At 38.3% G+C, this 24,883-nt stretch overlaps 1 protein-coding gene across 10 annotated transcripts in view; it reads right to left on the bottom strand.

Annotated features, from left to right (window-relative positions):
* Positions 1–24,883, bottom strand: part of CHD7 (chromodomain helicase DNA binding protein 7) — a 188,464-nt gene that overhangs the window by 69,543 nt on the left and 94,038 nt on the right. For all 10 annotated transcript variants that reach the window (XM_021942359.2, XM_021942365.2, XM_021942367.2 and 7 more), the window contains 2 exons: positions 16,673–17,103; positions 2,703–2,844 (listed from right to left, as the gene is read on the bottom strand). In XM_021942359.2, the coding sequence (XP_021798051.1) occupies positions 2,703–2,844; positions 16,673–17,103 (573 nt within the window). The remainder of the gene's footprint in view (positions 1–2,702; positions 2,845–16,672; positions 17,104–24,883) is intronic.

The following is a 24,883-nucleotide window of genomic DNA, read 5'->3' as shown; positions in this document are numbered from 1 at the left end:
TTCTGGACCACCAATTTCTTCAAGATATAAAAGGCCATTATCAAGAACAATTTTAATACTGCAAAATTTAGCATATGCTGTATTTCATTTGATATGTCAATTTAACTCAATTTAAATGGATTCATTTATATTTCCATCTTTACACCATTCCAGTAAGAAGGAATGGGCTCCTAGTGATCTGCCTGCAGATGTTTCATCAGGTTTCCCTGCTTAAGGCCCCACTGTCACAGTGTTGTGCCATATAAGTAACTGGATAGGGTTTAAGACAAATCCACTTTATGCTAAATCCTACCCTGACGTTAAAGAAGGGTTCCATCCAGTGCAATAAGACAGAGTGCTTTCTTCTTTTTAAACAGAAATTTATGAGTTGGTAAGTATAACTTTTAAAATATAAGTTCCTCCTCATATCAACTTTGTGATATAAATCTGGGCAATAGTGATGGAGTTAGTTAGCAGTGGATACAAGGTCACTTCATATGTAAAAACACCCCAAAATACAATTATAACTCAATTTTATACAAATTTTTAAATGTTACATGGCTTCTCTAGTTTTAAAATAATAGTTGATCTTACATTTATTTTGAGTATCAAGGTTCCTTTCACAATTCCCCAATGTAAAATTAAATTATCTAATACACAATGTTTCTATTGTGATCTGGTAAACTATTATTATCTGAAAGATTTTTGCGAATCAAAATGAAATATAAGAACTGTCTTTAAACCATAATTCAAAACTTTTGAATTGACACTAAAATAATAGATCGACTTTTTAAACTCAGATTGCTTTAGAAAAGATACTTAAAACAGGTATAACAAATAGAACATTTAAATGCTTCCATGACCTCACTGTTGAAGTAACTTGTGACACAATTTTGAGTTAGTTAAAATTATATGACATGGACCTTAGTAAATCAATCACAAAACTCAAGAATTTTAATGCTAAGCCCTTCATGCATGTGTTACAGGAAGAAATATAATAAACAACAAGTCAGCATCACTTCCTGTGTCAGACATATTAAGAAAGCACAACTTTCAAAGTCAGATCTTGTGTGGCTGCTTATATTAGCTATTGAACACGTAACAGTTAGGCCCTAGTCAATTAGAAAGGTTACACCAATGTTCACTTGAATTGATTAGCAGTTTTCCATATTTGAAATGCAGCAGGAAAAAACAAAAAAAACCCTAAAGCTAGTATTTCATAAGGTCCATCTGGGTCTGAATTAATATAAACATACTTTTAAAAAAACAATAGCAGTATTTGTGAAAGAACAACAGAATTTCCTCTACTGACGTAAACAAATTCTTAATGTTGTCCAAATACTATTGACATAAAGGTCCTACTTTAAGCAAACATAAATCAGGAGAAAATATCCTTAAGGATAAAAAAAAAAAAAAAAACACCTCAAAATCATTAAAACATTTGATTCGGTAAGCCCAGATCCCAGTAAAAAAATAAAAATCATTAAAACGCTTTAGTTGTAAAACAGCCTACGCAATTAAAAAATGATATCTACTTACCTTCCCAGTATCTTTCCATTGATGTATAAAATAAAATCACAAAATAACCCACACTGCCAAAAGTATCACTATGTTAGTTACACAACCAAACCAAACCAAACCAAAACGCATTCATTCACTCCATCTCTCTCTCTCTCCCTCCCTTTCAGGTCCAGCTTAAGGCTATTCTGTGAAGTTACAGATATCAGGGAGTTCTACTCTAACAAACAAAAAGCCAAACCCAAAAATATCTGAAATTCTTTGGAATAGAGCTGCACACTACAAATAGTTTGTTTCTGACTGGTGAGGGTACAGGTGGAAAGTCCTGAGTGTGTACTAAACGATAAGAAAAAGTCCAGTAAGCTTCTAGAGGCTGGCTTCCTCCTGCAGGACAACTCTTCAGGAACTGCTCCTTGGCAAGTTAGATGTCATTCACATAAGTTACATTCTCAGCCATCCCAGTGGACTACACTGGCATGCTTCCAGGGAACCTAACAAGGAAATAATTTTTAACTGTCACGTGTAAGGGTCCTTCTCAGTCCAATCAGTGAAGGCAATATGCTTCACACACAAGAACCTACATTCCTCACGTTCACTTCAGGGGTTAGCCTTTCAACTCATTCCTATAAAACTCTCCTAATGTCGGGAGAATATTCTGCAGAGTTGCCATTTGGAAAGTCACTGGCTTGTTCTTAGAAACTTTAGTATTACATGAGTTACATTACATGAATATATCTCAACTTTGACTGTCAGATGTCAGAAACTTTAGACAAGCTACTACAAACTATATCTTGATTTTTAATTCTGCAAAATTAAAAAAAGTGACAATCAACCAAACTTTAGAGAAATTTTAAAATGTGAATGAAGTTTTATATGAGCCTGTATATTCACAAAATGTTCAACAATATGTTAACAATAACATAGACAGCAAAATGTACATTTACAGAAATAAATGAAGAATCTCTGCCTTATTAATTATAGAATCAAAGATAGCAAAATCAAGCCACTCTCGTCAGGAGTGTAATTTCTTGTTCCACGCCCGCTCCCCCTCCCCACATCACTATGGAGATAATGTTCCAGACTACAATAAAGACATCTCAAAAGCATCTCTATAACAAGATAGCAGAGGTCTTGTGTACTTCATACATGGCTAAAGTTACCTATGTTAAATGACCAAGGCTCGGGGATCACAATAATTATATTACCTGAACACCTGGGTCCTCGTCTTCTTCAGGAGGAGGAGATGGTGGGGGTGTTTTATCTAAGTCTGAATTTTCAGAACCTTCTGTTTTTCCCTTGTTGACCTTTTTCTTCAAAGCACTTGCTTCTGAGTCAGGTTTCTTATTACTAGAATTCAAAGTGGATCACTTAGTGTTCACTTTTAATGTGTCTCTGCATGTCTCTTATATTTCCCACATTAATATCCCAAAAGTATCAATGACAATTGTTAAGTTCATACATATTGGCTATTTACAGTTAAATACAACTTCCAATTAAGTTTTCCTGGCAAAACTCCATATTAATGACTTTTAGCAAATATATGACCTAATTAAAAATAAATTGCATGCAAAAACTTATACCACACATAGTATATTTGTGCAAAATGCCCCCCAGAACATCAAGCCATAATAAAAAATCAGATTAAGAAGTAGTTTTGCTATCAAGTTTTTAAGGTACACAACACTTTTTTAATTGTCATGAAAAATGATATCATGATCATCTCTTTGTATCTTTTGTGGATAGTTTTACACACTTATTTAAGTACTCTTTCGACCAGTACTAGAAGGTATCCTCTTTTATACCATCCAGTTACATTTTTGTTCAACTTATAATCTTTTAGAATATAATCAAAATATATAGCAATTTCCTGTTGTACATAATTTTAGTTAGTGTTGTGTTCTTAATTAAATATAAGCTTTATTTTGGTGCTATATGTTTTTTGAGATAATCACAATTAGCCCTTTTTTTGAAAGATAGTTCTCTGAAAAATAAAAATACAGTAAAGCAACCCTAATAAAGTGCATGTTTCATAGTATGCTGCTGACAAATGTTAGCAGAATTTGAATATCATATAAGACAAAGGACATAAACTTTAAGAAAAAAAATGTTTTAAGTTTGCCATTACCTCTAGAACCTTTACCTGATTTTCTTTCAGAATGTATATTTAGTGTTACCTTCCATTTCTATTTCCAAATCAGCTCCAATTTTTTTTGTTTTTTTTTTTTGAGACGGAGTTTCGCTTTTGTTGCCCAGGTTAGAGTGCAATGGCACGATCTTGGCTCACTGCAACTTCCGCCTCCCAGGTTCAAGCGATTCTCCTACCTCAGCCTCTCAAGCAGCCTGGATTACAGGCATGCACCACCACGCCCAGCTAATTTTGTATTTTTAGTAGAGATGGGCTTTCACCATGTTGGTCAGACTGGTCTTGAACTCCTGACCTCAGGTGATCCACCTGCCTTGGCCTCCCAAAGTGCTGAGATTACAGGCCTGAGTCACTGCGCCTGGCCATCAGCTCCAAATTTTCTAACACCAATTACTATTTGTTATCCAACACTGAAAATAATCCAACCTCAGTAATGATATTTTTCAAAAATATTTCTAGGGAGCCTCAAATTCCAATAAATTGTGAAAAACAAAAGCTGTATTTCAAAAACCTTCAAAAAGTTTATTTATTGAAATGTGTAAGTTCTTAGGAAAATGTGCTGACACAATGCATTAAACAGCATGTTTTTACCGTCGGCTACTACAAAAGGAAGAAGCCAAGATATCTATAAGGCTTTCAGAATAAAGCATATGTCATGTAAAATATTTCAAAAGTATTGTTAATAAAGTACCCATCACACACCTAAAATGGATTTTTTCAACTAAATAAAATATCTGATCATCTTAAATTAGTTATTCTTAATACTCAGAGTTTTATTTTATTTTGTTAACATTTTAGCATAGTAAATAGCTACATAAGAAAATAGCAATTCAAGATTATAGCAAATGGCAGTTAAGTTTAAAAAGCTATTTTTATTTAAAAGAAAAGAAAAAGGAAATGCTCTAAAAACTTTGTCTTCAAAAGATCCACAGAAAGCATAATATTTTTAAAATTAAAAAAAAAAATCCATACAACCGTTCCTCATCCAACTGTCCTAGTGTTTACGCTACACATGGACAGAAGTCTCCCCTACTATGAGGTTCCATTTCCAGCATTTATTTCCGCTCTAACTGCCACAAATTATACAATACTACAGCTGAACACTGGGCCCCTTTCCTTTCATCTGCACGCCAAGAGCAATCAGATTACCCTGGTAACCAGCGGTCACATGACCAGCACCTGCTCTTTTGGCTGGATGCCACTGACTAAAGCCATCTGCTTCCCTCAATCAGCTTTCAAACATTCTCAACACCTGCGCTGCAGTGTTTTGTGGTTTCTTTTATCAAATCAGTGCAAAACTGCTTCCAAAACTTTACATATTTCTCAAATTTGTTTAAATCAGAGGTAGGCCTGTCAAAGAGTTGAACCACTGCCAGGTAAAGTGAGTTGGCAGCTCATGCTTTTCACGGTGACCTCTCTATACCAGAGTGAAGTACACGGTTTAATTTAGAGGGCTGCCGGGCCCTGTATGCATGGTCCTACAGGAGTAAAAGGCTTACTATCTGGAAACCGACCAGAGCCCAGGTTTGAAGAAACATCAATTTGCTGAAGGAGAGAAGTGCTAATGATTTTCCGTCTGCCCTTCCAAAGAATGAACTGTATGGAACCTCCAAGATAGCTGAAAGTCAGAGAGGCCCTCTCCAAATGTTTAGACAAAAAGCCTACAGCCAAGGGAAGCACTTATCCCAGATCTGAGTATGGAAAGATTTCTAAACTCATCAGACCTTGCACTACTCATGTTGTTAAGGGACAGCTAAGCATTTCCATGCATCAATATACAAATCAAAGAACACTCTAGGAAGTGAAAAAAAAGCAACAAAATCTTCAGTGTCCACCCTACAACATTACCATCAAGGACAAAATTAAGTTATGTAAATTAAATTGCCTTTGCTACTATTCTGCAATAAGCTAATTGTGATTTTCAACTAAGTGTTGTATTAAAACTGCTTTGCCCAAAAATATCCAAGTCAAGATTTTTCTTTTAACAAACAAAGGTAATCTAGAATGGTGGATATGAGCATTGACTTGAGTCAAGACAAACCTTAGTTCCAGTTCGAACTGTCATTTATAGGCTGTGACCATGGATAAGTTACTTAATTTGAGCCTCAGTTTCCTCATCTGTAAAATAAGGTTAATATTTATACAGTCTTCCAAGATTTATTATGAGGTTTAAATGAGAAAATGGCACAGACAGTTAACATCCACACCCATGTGAAAAACAAGCAGCTGAGTCTGGGAAGTATTCTCTGGTCATGGCTCAGACCCATTTGGGCCCATTCAGCTGCAGAGACTTACAGACAGGACCCCACCTTCACCAAGGATGACTTCATTCAAGCAACATACATAGAAGGAAGAGCCTTCATCAATATTACTACGCAGTTGCTAAAAGAACATGCAAGCAAACAGACCCACAATGCACTCCTCCCCATGCCCATGACCACTGCTTTAGTTCAGACACATATCATTTCCCGCCCAGGCTATTAATCACAACAGCTCCCCACTGCCTCATCACCCTCATGCCCCACTTGCAGGGCTATACAACATCAGACTGGTGGAGAAAGGACAGAGAGTCCACATGCATAGTTATCGTTTATATCTGTAAGCGTAAAAACTAGTCTTTTATAACATCAAATCCAAAACATAGACATATATTCCTCTTCCAAATTACAATAGAAGCTGGAATTATAAAAACGGCCAGTGTTCTAGGTAGGGGGGATGAGAATGTCTTTAAGAAGTAACATCACTTAAACCAACATTGCAATATTGAAGATAAGGCCACTCTGCTGCCTGACGCAGATACAGAACCATAAGACTCCTCTAACAGCTGCAGTGATGGCTACTCATGGGCCTAGCTCAGGCCGACAGCCACGTGGCAGCCTGTGAGTGGGAAGAATAACTAGGCCATGTGCAGGGAACACCTGTAAATTCCATCCCTGAATGGCACCAGCCCAGAAGAAATCAGGTCTGCCCTCATTCCTCTCCTAAACCTGCTGTGCCTTCTGCATTTCCCACCTCAGCATCATGGTAATGCCACCAAAACATCACCTGAAAACTCATCTCAAGTCACCAGAGTAACCAGCTGAAATGCAAATCTGACTGGGGCATTCCTCTGCTTCAAACCTCTACATATAATGTCTGAGATTCTCCATATGGGGGTACCAGACCCTTTGCCTCTTATGCTTCCAGGCATACAGAACTATTCTCCAAAACACACATGTATCTCTTCTACCTATACTTTTATCCCAATCTACTCATCTGCAAGACTCAGCATAGACACCACTCATTTCAGGAAGCATTTTCTAATCACCACGGTCTGGATCAGATATGATCTCCTCACTCCACCCTGGATGGTGTCACATGATGTACCCCATACAAAGGATATGTAAAATACACACAAGTTGGTGGTAACATTACTGCAATGTATTAAAATCAAAGTACTATATGTGTGTCTTTCTCCAACTATCATGTAAGCTCAAGCAGAGAAGGAACTGTGTCTTACTATGTTTGTATTTCTAGAGCCTACCCTGGTAGGTTACTTATAATTGTTAACTGGTCTAGTTACAACAGTACAAGTAATAGCAATAACAACAGCGGAAACATACATAGCCCTGGGTATGTACCAGGCACTACTCTAAATATTTTTCTCATTAACTCATATAAGAACTCCCCACATAGCACCTACCTTGATGAAACACCTATAAAGCTCAGTAAAATCGGGCTAAAGTTTAAAAACATAGAGTGAAACCTAGCATTTTAAAAAAAACCAATAGAAAAGAATACCATCTACATACCTTGCCTTCATACTCACAAACTTCTTTTGTGATCCTTATCTCACATCATTACTGATAATGACCAAAAAGCAGGCCACCCCTCCTGAGGCTAGAGGTTGAGACACAGAGCCATCCACTCATGAAGCTAGAGAGACATGGAGCCATCCACTCACGAGGCCAGAGAGATGTGGAGTCATCCACTCACGAGGCTAGAGAGACGTGGAGCCATCCTCTCCTGAGGCTAGAGAGATGCAGAGCCATCCACTCGTGAGGCTAGAGAGACTCGGAGCCATCTATTTGTGAGGCTAGAGAGACGCGGAACCATTCACTCATGAGGCTACAGAGACGTAGAGCCATCCACTTTTGAGGCTAAAGAGACACAGAGCCATCCACTCCTGAGGCTAGAGACTAACACACAGAGCCATCCACTCATGAGGCAAGACAATGAGATATACAGCCATCTACTCATTTTAGACAAGCCCTTGTAATCAGATGGAGAACATTTTCTGAGGATGCTGCTGGAGGTTCGAAGGGCCCCTGTTCCTCCTCCAGCCTTACTTACATTTCACATTTCATCACAAGAGCTGGGTTACACTGGTAGGTAGTTGGATGTGCTCAGGGTCCATAGCTAAGCGACCAACGTCTTAAGTTCTGCAGTCACCCCCAATGGCACCAAAGCATACACCAACTTAATGCAAACTTTTAGAAGCAGGCATTAGAAGAACACAAACTTTATATTCAGAGAGCAGTATTTGTCGCATGGAGAGACAGTCTAGGCAATCTACCTTTATGCAAGGAGTCATGTTCAGCTTACAACTGTAAGTCCATAAGGACGGCCTAGTCATATTACCTGAAATGGGGTTGGATGGATTCAGTATAGACAACTAATTCCTTCTGTTGGCTTTCTAAACAAAGCTTGATACAAAGGGCCATAGCTCACTGGAAAGCCAGGTAGCTGCCCTGATTTATTACAAAATAGAACACAGTTAAACACTGATTAGTGTCAGCCTAATGATCTAAGTCCTGAATAGAAAGAAAACTCGAAAAAGAACCAGATTGTGGACCCAAATGTGATGAGAATATGGTCAGCTAATGAGAATGTTTGGAAAATGGGAAGGAGTTCTCAATCAGTCTCTTCAGATGGGATAAGTTAGTGAAGTTTCTCACCATATTAGGAAAACTTAACCTTAAGGCTTAGGTCAGGAGGATTAATCAGGTTTGTTTTCAGAGACTCAAGCTTCTCCAAAATGTTACATTATAATCTTTTTGAAGAGTGAAAGGTATTAAAGCATATTCTTACACTTTATATCCTGAAAAGGCTTTGAATAAAGAAATGAACCTAATGGATAAGAAGTAAAAGAGATGTTTTTGTGGCATGGGATGCCACACAGAATGTGATGCAGGGTGTTTGTGGCAAAATACAACTCTAAAATGATCTGAGCTGCCACACTAAAATACACAGCTAGATGTTAGAGGCCAAGGGCTCAATGCTGGCAGAGGAGAGTATCTAGCCTCTCAACTTAAGAGCAGAGGATTTCCTTTAAGCCCTGTCTACTATTCGGTAAGTTTTTTTAGACAATGAAAAAGAAAATTAAAAGACAAAAAGGCAAACTAAAAAAAGATAAAGTGTGAAGTTCTAAAAAGCCAATTAAAGCAGCATAAAATCTGGTACATCACAGAGTAAAATCAACCCCACAAAATAAAAATCTTAAAGAAAGTCCTAACACTAAAATTTAATAGCTAAACTAGAATGTAATAAAATGTAGACGACAGAATAAACTAATGAGGAAGGGGACAAATCAAACTCTGAATGACAGATAATAAACCCAGAGGTCAAAAACTTCACACCAAGACATCCAGCATCCTTTTGGCGAAGGTCCCAGTAGTGCTCAGTGCGCTGCCCAGATGTCTGCAATTCTGCACCCAGCAGCCTGAGGCACCCTCGGTTCTCAAGCGCCAGACCTGGCACCCACATGCTTCACTCCAAGCAGGTGCCTCGCCACCCTCAACTCCTAAACCCCAGCCACAAATTATTTACCCTACTCTTCTAGTTGAAAAAGAAAGAGGAAAGCCGTTAGCAAGAAAGGAAGAGGGAAGAATTCTGTTTTACTTACGGACAACAAATGTACAAGTTCAATGAAGAATTAATAAATGTCTTAAGTTCTTTAAAATTAGTCACCAGCTGGGTACAGTGGCTCAAGCATGTAAACCCAGCACTTTGGGAAGCCAAGGCAGGTGGACCGTTTGAGGCCAGGAGTTGGAGACCAGCCTGGGTAACACGACAAAACCTCATCTCTATAAAAAATACAAAAAAAAAAAAATCTCTGTAGGTCTGGATCTGAAAGAAACAAAAAAAAAAAAAAAAAAAAGAGAGACTGAGGTGGGAGGAGGGAAGACTGCTTGAGCCCAGGAGGCTGAGGCTGCAGTGAGCTGAGACTGTGTTACTGCACGTTGGCCTAGATGACAGAGCAAGACCCTGTCTCAAAAACAAACAAACAAACAAACAAAAAAAAGTCACCTGGGGCTGGGTGCAGTGACTCACACCTGTAATCCCAGCACTTTGGGAGACCGAGGCAGGCAGATCACTTGAGGACAGGCATTTGAGACCAGCCTGGCCAACACGGTGAAACCCCAACTCTACTAAAAATACAAAAATTAGCAGGGCGTGGTGGTGCACCCCTGTAGTCCCAAGCTACTAGGGAGGCTGAGGCAGTAGAATCGCTTGAACCCGAGGTTGCAGCGAGCCGAGATCATGCCACTGCCCTCCAGCCTGGGCAACAGAGCGATTCCGTTTCAAAAAAAACAAAAACAAAAAAAAAAAGAAAAAGAAAAGAAAAGAAAAGAAAGAAAATCTATAAGAGTTACCAAGTTTTATGGATTAAATTCAGATCTGCCAGAAGTAACATGGAAAAGAAGTCTAGTTAGCTAATGAGCTATCTGATCATAGAAGCTTAACACCGACATTAACACTTTGGCTACGTGGCATCATCTGGCATTATAATGGAAGCCAAACTCCCACGAAATTATATTGTTCCTATAGAAGTCAGGGCTACAAATAAAATTAGTATTCTAATGGAAATTTAAGGGTGTTGTCTTACTTTAAAAAAAAAAAGTGCCTTTTTTCTTGATTCACACTCTCCATTTCCTAGACATAACATAAAGAATTAAACCAATTAGACACTACAAAACTGATGCAAAAAGTAGGCCCTTCAATGGCCTTTTATCATAGTGTATCTTTCCAAGTGCCAAACTATAGGGCACACATTTGACTACCTGTGCCACATTTTAAGATGCCACTCTTATTCATGCACAGCAATCCTATGAAGTAGGAAGGGGGACTCTGGCAGTCAAAACCCCCTCCCTAGATTCATCATTATGGTCTCTAATCTGCCAGGGAGGCTAACACAACAAATGAGCCATGCTGCCCACCCACATTTCAATCAGGTACCACAGATGAGATGAGACTTCGGCAGATTAAATAAATGGTAAAAACAACAAAGAAGAAACTACCATCATCCACCCCAACAGGAGTAACCAAACTCCCACAAAATTATATTATTCCTATACAAGTCAGGGCTACACATAAAATTAGTATTCTATGGAAGTTTAAGGGTGTGGTCTAACTTAAAAACAACAACAACAAAAAAGAACAGTGTCTTTTTTCTTGATTTGCACTCTCCATTTCCTACGTAACGTCTGAAAGCTGTCACACAGACTTCTACATAAAGGTGGCTGAAGTGAGGGCTGGCATTTCAGATGACTGATGCTCTGCACAGTGGCTCTGCACAAGTACCAGAAGACTCAAAGGGGCCTTCGTCCAGGCAGAAGACAACTAACATAAAGATCTTCACATATCAGATGCAAACTGCATTTGTACAGAATTTCATTTTTCAAAAGCACTTCATTTTCACATACATAGACTTATTTAAATAAAAGATAAAATCAGCCTATGATTCCTTCTGCTCTTTACCTGCCAGCCCTAACATCATAACCACATGTACTGTATGGTAACATACACTCCACCTGAAAACTCCACTTAGGACTTTCAAGGAATGTGCCTCCAGAAAAATCTCCCTTTAATATCCCACTGTGGCTCATGGCCTCCTCACATCTGAACTTCCATTTGATAGGTGCAGTGGGAGTTGAAAGTGGGATCTACACCACCTTCTTCCATGTAAACCAAAGTGGCAACAAGGCCACTGCTTTGGAGTCCACTGCAGTTCTCTGGATGGGCAAAAACAAATTTCCAGCAGGCCCAATGTAGCCCACCCTGCATCTGGCACAGACAATGAGTTGGCAAACTTGCTTTCAAAGTCAGTATTATTAGGCATTCTCTTCCCTTGATGGATATGAACTGAACCACACATGTCAAAGGCACCGGGCTCTGTACTAAAAGCGGCTGATGACTCTCTCACCCTGCTTACTCAGCCAGTTTAAGATGAAATCAAAAAGAGGAAGGGCCACAGTGGGGCCACTGAGGCTGGCTGGCAAAAGGAAGGCCTTGAGGTGGTTACCCTAAAGGAAAGAAGGATTCGGGATTTAAAAGATCCTATGGTCCTTTTGTTGAAGAAAAGACAGCCTTTGTGACAGCAGGAAAGGGAGCACGAGCTTGGATTTAATGAACCAGAGACTGGGTAGGACAGGTCGGGAGACAGAGCCACACTATGTTCATGGGCACCAACACTGAAAGGGCTCAAAGATTCATTTATCATCACACATGTAAGAAATCTCTACCCTCTTCCACAGGCACAGGGTGCAAAACATTTAGTTCTGTCTTTTCAAATGTCCAATGTCTCGCATCAAGAGTAAATCATAGCATGTGAGTAAAATAAAGAATAAAAAAAATCATCAGGACAGCTACAAAAAAAAAAAAAAAAAAAAAGCAAAGAAAGGCTGAGGGTTTAATTTACTTTATTACCCATGTACCTGACGGGAAGACATCTGTCTAGATTTTTGTACTTACTAGCAAAATTAGCATAATGGGTTACTTTTGTGCCTAATCTCTATTAAGAAATTTCATATATACAAGAGTACAGCATAAAATATGTATTAGTTTATAAAAACACACCACCATTGGACTTGGTGGCTGAATAAAAGTATTTCTCAGGTAAACGTTGCTACTCTCTAAGCTCATAACTGAGAAAGCAATATTTGAAAAGCTAAGTTCCTCCGAGAAAGCTGCTACATAAAAACTATTACTATTAATGATAATGATAGTATGATTTGCAAAAAGCTCCCTCACATGTTTCTGGTACTGTATGTGCTTTTTTTTTTTAAATAAGAGTAGTATGTAAAAACAATACTTCACTCTTAATTGAAAAGTAACATTTTAGTTTTCTACTAAGTTTAATTCTAGGGACAGAGTACAGAACAAGGAACGAAAGGGATTCCTAGAAACTGCAGTAGCAGCAAGTCTGTGTTGTTTCATTTAACTTCAGCTTCAGTAGTCAAGTCACAATCTTTGGCCAAGTTCCCTTCTTTCTGTACATTCAAAGAATCTTTATATAGCTAAATGGACCATTAAATCCTTCAAGAGTCATTCAAAGGAAGCACTTCCTCTAAATTCTTTCTCATCGCACAAGGCACATGCATGCACAACAGAAAATGCATTGAAAAGGATGCAAATCCTCATATTCTAGCTCCATGAATCCTTCCATATGCAAAACGGCATCCTCTCCAACCCACAAATGGTTTCGCTGTTATTTTCAATATTAACAACCAATATTTGAAAGCTGTAAGGACAACTGGGGAGAGCATTAGAAAAATCGACAGAAAAAATATATATTTAACATAAAACGGGAAAGGGAAAAAAGATACGGCCAGAATAGAGAAGAGGAATGTGGCCCATTTTTCTCATCAAGGTTTTACATGTCTTTTTCTGTGATGCTGAACTCTTTTCCTGTTTCACCACCACTCTATGTAACAGTTTCTGGGCAGATTCTTTTAGGTCCTCCTGCAGAGGAAAGACATGTATGATCATATTTCAGTAGTCAAAAAGGCCAGTTCTCTGGCAATGGTCACAAATTCAAGCTTCTGCCATTTTACAGAACAAGATGGGGTGCCAGGCAGTGAGGAGACATGCAAGGAAAATCAGCCCCTGACAACAGCCAGCCTTCACATGTCTTTTACCATGGTGAGTGTTAAGTGATGCAGACCAAGCTCTCTCCCTGACAGTGACACAGCACAGAGAAAGCTAGCCCACCCTCGGGCCGCTTCCTTTACCTCCCGCTCAAAGAACAGCACACTTGTTTGTATAACACAGCAATGATATGGCATACAGGGCTGCAGAGTAAAGATGTGAGCAGTTCTGTGCTAAATGTTTCATTTCAGTTCTGTTTATTCCCTCTATTTTAGCTCTCTGTAGGAAAATTATTTTCTGTATAAACAAATTCATCAAGTTAACTTATTCAAGGATGGAAATAACTGGTATCACATAACATTTTGCAAAACAAAATTGCCACTGTTGTATTCCAGTGCTTAAAAGCAAACTGCTACGGCAATTCAAATCCAGTACTAACATAACCCAAACCCCCTATTACCTTCATCACTGCATATTCAATTTACATAATTATTCTACTATGCTATTCAGAATTTACATGTAGTTGTATGCACTCTAGTTATCCTTGCTCCAGGGATGCTGTTTCCTTTCTACACTTAGTATAACAACACTACAACGCAACATACTCAATTTATCAGATCAAGAGAAACAATGAGGTTCAACAAAATAATGGTCTGGTTTGTTAATTTACTTAAAACCTCAATTCAAGTACCGTATGCTTGGACAGCCATCCCTGTCTGACTGTCAACAACAGGGAAGTTCAGGAATGTCCTTACCACACTTCACTGTAAATCAGTAGTGGCCCTATAAGTGATCAAGTAACCAGGGCCAACAGAGGTGCCACCAACACTCTTTATGCCCCGCTCCCCAGTGTAGCATCCTAAGTCTTTGGGCCACACTGCAGCAGCTCCCGTTTAACCTGTAAATCCACAGGCTCATCAGATGTGTTCCATCCAATTATTTTCACACCACTTAGGGTAAAATAACTGTTGCCTATAGCAGGCATTGACTGAGACTATTAGTCAAAAGCGGCAAGAGTGCGGACGGTATTAGACACTTTTTCAGAGAAAATACACCCTTTTCTTCCTACCAAAAGCTTGTGATTCTAGTGCAAAGCCAATACTCAGATTCAGCAATGCCAAGCACTTACTCTGCACAGACTCTGATTCATACTTCAGAGTGGATAGCAAGCCTATGAGGCTTGCACTGAACATTTCTCTAGTGGATAAACACAGGGTCTGTATCAGCACCAAGAAGACATGGCATGCCTGGGACTAACTAGATTTGGTGCTCCAACTTTCAAACAGTTTCTTACAGTTGTTAGGAAAATGTTAACAAATTTCATTGTTAAATACAGCATTTTAATATCTGCCCCAAAAGACTCTACAAGAGGTAAGGGTATGTATGCTAAGTAAGTTTTTAAACATAGAGCCAGTCTGATGTAGATTCAGAACTTGAAAGGATATACTTGGAAATTCGTAACAATATCCAATACAGAGTGTTATTTTCTTTTTTTAATCCATTTTTACCATTAGGAGATAAATTTAAAAATTAAGATGAAAACTGGAATCAGATATATATCTTGATGCTAAGATTAATACTGATGATGTATTTCCTGAGCTCCAAAAAGCTTCTTTAGAACACAGACTCCTATGTTTTAAGTTAAAGAAAAAAGATTATAGTCTTTTTGAGATTTTTGCTTCGATTTCTTTCTCCTTGGGAGAAATAGGCTTATGCTTTCTCCTACCAAAAGCATAATACCTAGATTTAATTACTTATTTTTTAAACTACCTCACAAAGTCAAACTAAAATTTTACCCATGTCTTTCTTCCTCACCCTTATATCCCTAACGCTTAAAACAGTACGTGCAAATAATAAGCACTTAATATTTCTTAAATAAAAACAGATTTTATAATGTGTTAAGTTTAAAAACATGTTCACAAAGAGGGAAAAAAAAGGTGATGGTTTTCAATTAGGAGACCACACACTGAGGCATCAAAGAAAATTCACGAGTAAATGCAAATATTAAGTTATCTGTAAGATTGAGCTACTGAATGTAATCGAGTTACTTTGGCACCATAAAAGGTATTGAGGGCAAAATTTCCTAAATGGCTATGATTCAAACTTTTAAAACATCAAATAATAATGTATTTGGAGTTGTTTAGATTATTTTTAGCAGGAAGTTGTAAGTCCAAGTTTGTCCTTTCACTTCAAGGCAACATCATTTTAGCCACAAAATTAATCTCCTCTGTTTGTGTACTTGGGCATGCACACACAGAGCAGCAATCTCAAAAAGTTCACAGGAAATGCAGAATTGACTGGTGCATACACAGGTGTGTGTTTACACGTGCACATGAGGGTATGGGGTGGGCGTGTTTTCTAATGGAGTTTGCAAACAGATTCAGATTAACCAAGGCTGACCACAGTTCCATCTGGAAACTATATTTTCTAACATGAGCCACATTCTGAAAAACAGATTCAGATGTCTGGATCTGGTTCAGAACAGTTGTAAGAAACATTCACTACAAATGAAAAAAATTAGTCTTCAATGTCTTCTCCTCTCAGCTTTTCTTACTGAATAAATATGCTTTTTGGGGGAGCGGTCAGAGAACTGATGGGGGGAGTATGGAGTGAAAGAGGGTCTTCCCTAGAACCTAAAATTCATACTACTCTTGAATTCATATCCCATGGACAAGTACTATTTGATTTCTCTTGCGCTGCTCACTAGGATTTCAACCCTGCTCCTGGAAGGCTTACTCTGCCAAGTAGAGAGAATTAACAATCCTGGTTCAACCTCTGGGAAGAAGGGCTGAAATGCTTAGTGAAATATAGTGACCTTTCTTCTATAATCCTTCCTCTCCAGTTTTATATCATCACTGAAAATGAGGTTGCTAGTCTATTCTTACAAATAATTATACTGCTAACTTCATTCCATTTGCTAAATAAGTTTTCACAAAAATATAAAAAATTGATTTTTAATTTGTATCTAGTAAGATCTGTGTATCAACAGTTCACAACAATACGTCCTAACTTTCAGAATGCGTAAAAGTCTTAGCTTTTTAGTTTGGATATTAGGGAAAGAAGCTCAATGATGACAAAAATCATTGTGTCCCCTCCCACCCCTCATTTCATAGGCTGTAACTATTTGGCGCTAATTGCTGTACTCTCAATGTTTTGCAACTGTTGTTTCTGCCCACAGCCTACCTTGACTTTTTGCTGGATTTGGGTTTTGGCGTGGCAGTTTTTGCTTTCTTTTCCTTTGGCTCTTTGGGAATCTTAGGGGCTTTCGGGGTCTTGGGTTCCTTGGGCTCTTTTTTCTCCTTAGGTTCTTTCGGTTCCTTCGGATCTTTTTTTGCCTTTGACCTTTTCTTTTTCTTTTTTTCTTCTTGGGACCCATCCAGTGAGTTCCTATTTAGTTCTTGGTTATCTACCCCACCAGGGAAGTCATCTTTACCAAAACCTTTACTGGGATCCTCTGCTACAATGTGGTTGTTTTTCTTTTTCTTCTTCTTTTGTTGTGGCTGCTGTTCTATTGATGGCAGGTAATCATCACTCTTCACTAGCTGAGCATTCGGTCCACTAACCTGAGTCATATCCGGCACTGGTTTCTCTAGAAAGGGCTCCGACGGCGAATGCTAAGAGACACAAATAGCAATTGAAATTAGTTTATCATTCTTCACAGTAAAGAAAAGAACTGAAAGTTAGTGGCTGATGTTTCTGAAACTTAATCTATACTTAAGTAGAAAATATTTTTCCAACTATACAGTTGTAGAATCTATCATCTTCTCACATCCAAAAAAAAAATATGTTTCTTTAAGAGACAATCTTTTAAGTAAGAAAGTTTTAAAATAGCACTTTAGTTAATACAGTAAAAAAATCAGTTCGGGAAGTAAAAATTAATCCAACTTAAGACACTGTCCATTTTTCAAACAGCCTACATGAAAATGGTGAATGGTAAAACAGCAGCAAAACTAAGCCACAAAGAATACATCTAAGTTGAGTTCTAGCCCCATGTGGGAATGGGAACTCAAATTAAAGGTATATAATTTGGCCATTTTTAAAATGAGCAAGTATACTGAACATTTCAAGATATTCTAGTACTGTAAAAGTCTGAAATAAAAGTGTAAACATAATATAAATCTTACTCAAGTCATTTCTGGTTTAAACAACATTAAAATATCAAATTAAAACCACATACCCAAACTTGATGATTTTGGGTTGGTGAAATTTCTTGCATTGACATGAAAGGTAGAACATGCTTTTCTTAACCTCTTTAAGCTTTGTATTTCAAAATTTCACCAAGGGAGAGATAACCCAAATAAATTAATGTGACATGCCTTTGGGAGGTTCTTGACATCCACTAGGGATACACCCAGACACTATCTTAAATAGAGTTGAAAACTAACCACATTTAGGATGGGATTCTTAGTGGTCAGCCAAGATCGGAGGAAGTGACTCCTGCACACAACAGCCTCCCTCATAGCTCACCATCCAAACCAGAGCAGGGCTGCCTGGATTATCATCTATACCATAAATTATGACATCTAACGAATATTTACATTTCAACAAAATACTTGAAAATATTAAATCTACATATGTCTCTCATTTCCTGCCTTTTTCATATGCTGCTTCTGGCATGCAACACTAACTGTAATATAAACGATCTACTATGTGCCAGGCATATATGCTTTATGTCTTGGTACCATTCAATCCTCACACCAGCCCTAAGCGTTAGGTGATTCTTCTAATTTTATAGTTGAAGACACTGCCACTCTAAGATGAAGTAATTTGCCCGAGGTACAGATGTTAAGTGACAGAACTGAGACTGACATCAGAGCCAATAGTTCCAGGGTCCTCACTCCTCAGCACATGACCTACAGAAGAGGAGCAGGCAGGTGAGCCCAGGCCCACATCTCCAGAGCCTTGTGACTACTGTACATGCCAAGGCTTACTACGAGAAAAGGAGGAAGGTTAGAACTAAACATTAAAATACAGGTACTGTAAATTCAATTCCAATACATCTAATATTTATTGAGCAGCTATTTGATGCCATGCACCAAGCTACGTTATGTTTGCTAGATGTGTTAATTCCCCTGAATCTCACAACAAAAAAGTGATAATTTACCCCCATCTTTCAGAAAGGAAAAGTCCAAGAAGGTGATGTGGCTACCCCAGGTCACACAGTTAGTGACAGAGCTAAGATTTGAATCTAGTTTCCTAACTCTAGTACTTTCTGATTCTGTCCACCTCTTCCTAACATCTTCTACACAGCATCTTTCTGGGAAACGCTCACAGGTTTCACTCAATTGCCCTGGTATAAGAGAAAGAGCCCAGAACTCTGAGTTAAGAGATTAAAATTCAAGTACAGGCCCTACCATCAGCTATATCATCTGGGAAAAAAATCACTTCACCTATTTGGAGTTAGTTTCTTTTTCTGCAAAATGACGGTTTGGGGTTAGGTGATTGATAGGTGATTTTCAAAGTTTCTTCTAAAATCCGGTGGCATTAAAAAATCTTAAAGTACTTATTGCCCTTTCCTGGTCACAGCTAAGGGAGAATGAGGCTGAAAAAAGAGTAACGATACATAGGAAACACAGAGGCAAGGTCAAAGTTTGAAGAATACATAGATGTAGATCTACATGAGCAGATTTCCATGCAGGGATAACACAGCTAACTAAACACTGCCAAAATTACCCCCTGCCCCTCTATCCTTTCCTCACAAACACTCTTACGCATCAACAGAGGCACTGTCCAAATTATCATTACCTAAGTATCAAGGGGACTTGATGTAACTGTTTTATATTTAGTTTGCATAAGTCAAGTTAGTTTGTACCTATTTTTTCCTAATGTAATTAAAAAGGAAAAAGCCCTATATTTTTTGCACAGGACACAGAGATCAAACTTATTTGGGACAAGCTATTTTTCAGGAAATGAAAGAAAAAGTTGTTCCTGGAAAGAGAGGAAAAGAGGAAAGTCTAAACAATGATTAAAACTTAGAATGGAGAAATAATACCAGGTATGTTTACCTTTCTTTAATCTGCATGGCATTCGCTCCAGTAATAGAACACCAGCTTCTAATGAGAGATTCCCCGGTACACAGTAATGAATTAGAAAAAGCATAAAACACGTAACACAAAAAGATTTAAAGTTTATCTACACACTTTAGCATACAAATCATGTTAGATGCTCCTTTTAGTAATAAATGAAGCCATAAATTAATAACTCAGTAAAAAATTTAATCTTGCATAAGGAGGAAAAAAGTGAAGATCAAATACAAAAAAAGTATTAACTCTATTTGATATGCAGCAGAATTATGTTTTGGTACTATCTGAAATAGGGTGAAAAAGGTGCTCAGAAATATTATAGTGTTTACCAGACCCACATCTCCTTAAATCTTTTAGAGAAAAGCTGTTTTTGTAAACATTTAACAAAGAACAGATGGCCTGCCTTAATCATGTGGGGAAAAAAACCTGGAGCTCCCAGTAATACCCTGACAAAGTCTCTCAGGCCCAGCCATGTCCCCCCCTCCACCCCCCACCCACCAGATGCATGGTACAGTCTTCTCTAATGCTATTTAATTTTACAGCAGACATTTTCCCATCAATTCCCACTGCCTGACAGGTAATCAATGCCATTAACATCTGATATTACCATGTAGGGCATTCCTAAAACCTCTCATTTATTAGAGCAAACATGGAGAATGTTAGATACCAAAGGTATTTTTAAATAACATCCTGTCAAACTTTCTGCTTGACATATATTCTACTATAATTCCATATGCCATTTGGAACATTATGGAATATATAAAGACTGCCATGAACTTTTGGAACTGAAACAGCATAACTGATACTTAAACTATAAATAAAAACGATCTAAGGTGAGTGTGTTTTGTTGAAAAAATTACCATAAGCTAAAGACAATTATTCGTTTCTTTAACTCCATTGTTCACAACATATAAATTAGAAAAGACATACAACTAAATTATCATATATAAAACAGCAGAATGGACAAGATGCAAATTTAACCAAAGGAGACCCAGTGGGGGAAGTGAGGGCAATCCCTCTGCTTCTTTCAAGCAAATCCAACCCAAAATGATAGGAGAATCATGAAAGAAAATGAAAAGATATGTAAAAAAGCAACTTTTTATTTATCTCAGTGTGATTTCTTCCACAATTCATCAGTACTTTCTGGCTTAAAAAGCTATCTAATTTTATCATGTTTTGCCTTAATTATACTGCTGAAGCCTCAGCCTGTTAGCAATTTTGAGTATAGCATGAGCAAGTGATGCAATGTTAACAGTGTGTGCCATGCTTTCAACATGTATGATCTCTGCAAACCAACATTTTGTAATACAGGGCACCCAAGGATAAACATTTTATTTACAGACAAATGTATTTATTTACATGTGTATTTACATACAAACAAGTCTAAAATCAAAACAATGATTTATAGAAAAAGAAAAGACGGTACCAAGGGGACCAGAATAACATGGTACTTATGAAAACAAAAGCCTCCCCACAAATTAAGCTAAAGGGAGGCAATGAGGAGGAGGCACTTGTGCTCTCAGAGAAAATAAGATTCTGGTGAAGAAGAGGCAGGCCAATTAAGTCCCAAGAAGCACAAATACAAGCTTTAAGAACACTAAACTATTGCTTAAATGGCTCATGAAAATACAAATATCAAGTAGTCATTTAAGATTGAAACGTACTATTTGGTATCTTAAAAATGGCTTTGGAGACACATTTTTATTACAAACATTCTTAATTTTTATTTTTTCCAGTATTCCCCAGGTTCTTGACCCTTCTACACTCTTCAAAAAAGGAATTCTGGTATGAAAATTGACACTTGATCTTCAGCCAGAAGAGTGTGCAATGATTCAAAAGAACATTTAGCAAAGTTTCAGCAAGTCCTACTGAGATTGTAACAATGACACTGATAAAAAAGAAGATGCATTTGGTATCTAGTACCCAATTCATGTATTTATTCAACAAATATTTGAGGCTCTAACAGTGAACAAGGCAGCCATAGTACCTGCTGGGAAAGACTGCAGAGCACCTGACCCAGGCTGAGACCAGGGAGGCTTTCTACAAACTGTCCCAGGCTGAGAGACAGGGGGAGGCAAAGGAACCAGCTTGAACAACAAATCCTGCCTAAGACTGGGTGACTGGAGACATGCAAAGGCTTCACAAGCAAGCTTTTAAAATCTGCTTTGTAAGGGAGGAGATCAAGATGAGCGGATAACAGTTTGAATGGTCAATTGGGATAATAAACTTTAATTATTTGATATAAAATAAAAAGCACAAAAATATTCTTAAGAGGATCAAGGACTGAAATATTTTCTGCTTGGTTAAAAATCAGTATCAATGATACTCAGGGCCCTGAGTTCAAGTTTTTTTATATGCCAGTTAGTTTTATTCAGCTCATTCTTAACAATTTCCAGGAAAACATATTTATATTGAATGACTATATGAATTAATTGAGAAGGCAAAGAGTACAGAACAAGTTAAGGATATTCAAATGTGTCACATAAAAACAGGTCTCAGGTAACATGAGTTTAAAGAATTCTGTGACAGGCTAAGCGCGGTGGCTCACGCCTGTAATCCTAGCACTTTGGGAGGCCGAGGTAGGCAGATTACCTGAGGTCAGGAGTTGGAGACCAGCCCGGCCAACATAGTGAAACCCCATCTGTACTAAAAATACAAAAAATTAGCCGGGCATGGTGGTATGCACCTGTAATCCCAGTTACTTGGGAGGCCGAGGCAGGAGAATTGCTTAAACCCGGGAGGTGGAGGCTGCAGCAAGCTGAGATCACACCACTGCACTCCAGCCTAGGCAACAGAGCAAGACTCCATTTCAAAAAAAAAGAATTCTGTGCTAACCAAAATTCAGTTTTCTTCACTGCAGGACTTTCCAAGCCCTTAATTACTGGGAAAAGGGGCACTGGAGACAGTACAGAGAGTGTCCTACGGGTGTTTAGCCATGGCTTCCCTTCTTTCCATGAAGATTTTAAATGTCCATCAAAATATCCTTTTGATTACACTGATACAGCGATAGCATGGCAAATTCATCACCTTCTCTAGCACAGGGGTACGTAAGTATGTGTATCTGTCCATCTTTCTTTCTCAAAACATTGATTATCAAATGTTTTAAAAGATAGCATATTACACTATGCACAAATATAACTTTATATAAAATGCACTGAAACAGCTCGCTGAATTGGCTGTTTATTTTATTCTCAAGTCACTGGTAGGAATAAACTAGTATAATCATATAAGAATGACTTGTATAATTTTTGTTACACACACAGTCAAAATAATTACAAACTTAAATAAAATGAATTTTGATATAGCATAATGAAATAATTTATCTTAGCATGTACCTCAGAATCATTAAATTTTATAAATAAAAATTTTAAATTACTGTTGAAATATCTAGTTGAAAAATTATCTGAAGGCATTTTTGAACCTTTGGCTTTCTGCTTGTGTTTTAAAGCTGTCCTTAGAATAGATTAACCATACGAACAAAATCTTAAATGGCTAGAAATTAACATGAGCCACCTTTATGGCATCTAAATTATAAACACATTCTGAATTAGTAGTATCCAAAACAATGGAAATAATGAACCAAGCAGTCATGTTGAAAAGTTTCACATCAGAAACAGAATACCAAGCATGTTCTCCATATTTAGGAGTGGAGTGATACCACAGGAACTGTCCAACAGCATTTATAATGTGTAAAACACTACTCTGTGGTGTTTCTATAGTCCGATTGACTGGGATAATATAAGCAGTGAACTCTGACAATGCTAAACCCTTTTCTAAACATCTGAGGAATTCTAACTGAAACAAGGCTCCCCCCAAGTGGAGGAGAACAGGGCGTTTGCCCTCAGCTCCTTCACCCTCTGCCATATCCACCACTGCCCTTCCAGCCGTCTCCCCTTTCCTGTCTCTCTGTTCTCCACCAACATGATTCTGACCAGTTGTCCACCCTTGCCTGGTGCTGCCCTGCAGGTCCAGGGGTACCAGTGGGCAAGGGTCAGCTCTGCAAGCACAGAGCCATGCTGCTGGGCCAGCAAGGCTGCCCCAGCCTGGTCCTCCTAGGGCAATGGGAAGAGGGTGCTGAGCAGAGAGACAGCACCAAGGTACCAGTCCTAAAGCCATCCTGCAACACTGTACTGAATGACGTTTCCTTTAATCATCTCTTGTATAGTTACATGCAGCATGTGCTCTGCTAAGCATTTTACATACCTCTTGTCTTCAGTTTCCTGTAATAACCCTATGAGGCTGGTGAGGTGAGTTATATTGTTGCTGCTTTATAAATGATGGAATTGAAACCTTAAGATTAATTTACCCAAAGTTACACAGCTAGAAAATGGCAAAACTGGAATCCTAACACAGGAGCTATTGCTACAAAATCCACATACTTTACCAAGCCTCTTGTGAGAAGGTCCTGGTATGTGACCAGGACCCCCAACAGTGGTGTCCTCAGCCAAAGGGGGTGGCTGTGGAGTTCTCCAACCCTAGTTGTAGCTGCAGCACAAGCCTAGGGAGCAGACTGCAGTCCTTCTCCAAAACCGTAAAGGCCTTACTTCTATTTAAGATCCTAACCCTAATCTGCAGGTTAAGATGGCTACAAAATTTAACACAAATTTGAGGTTTTTGCCTTCAAAGGGTCGGAGAAGAACTCTAGTTCCAAACTAAAGCTGTAGAGAATCACTAACCTTTTACTCAAAGATAACGATGTAGGTGAGAACTGGTATTCTTACTGTGTTTTGCAGCCAACAAACATTATCCACTATGATTCTCAAAATCACTCCACTGGCATAATTCAATGCAATCAATATTGAGGCCTACTTTGTCCCAGGGACTGAACCAATTCCTCAAGAACCACAAAAAAATAAGCCCGCTCCTTGCCCTGCCTTGAAAACTCTCCCCACCCCAAATCACCATCTACTATATTTCAAAGACTGTAACACAGCCAGTTCTTTTCTCCATCTTTGTCACAGATTCATTGCTACTTCTTAGGAAAAGTACCAGATGAAGTCACAGGCTTGCATTTAGGGGCCATATAGTTGAAACAGCCTGTTTATCTATACACACACCCCTAGGGCACAGAGTTGAGCTAATGCTAAATTGAACATGCTTTTGATGTGTCTCTGTTGCTTCATAAATGCTTGCAAAAATTAGCTTGTTTATACGAGACTTGAATGATGTTTTTACATGTGCTAGCCTTCTAAAAAGGGTATGCCAGTATTTAGATTGTGTTCCTGATCTTACATCTCCTATCCCTGCAGTAATTTTGAGGGAAAAAAGAGGGCCAACAGAACCATCACTTCTCTGGGCAGGGAAGAAACAAAAACCACCACAAGTGCAACACAATGCGAAGTTTATTGCAGTTAAGAGTGAGTAACTTCCT

Source organism: Papio anubis, chromosome 8 (genome assembly GCF_008728515.1).
Source record: "Papio anubis isolate 15944 chromosome 8, Panubis1.0, whole genome shotgun sequence".
In the NCBI taxonomy this organism is placed as follows: Eukaryota; Metazoa; Chordata; class Mammalia; order Primates; family Cercopithecidae; genus Papio; species Papio anubis.
This window is presented reverse-complemented; position numbering and strand designations above follow the sequence as displayed.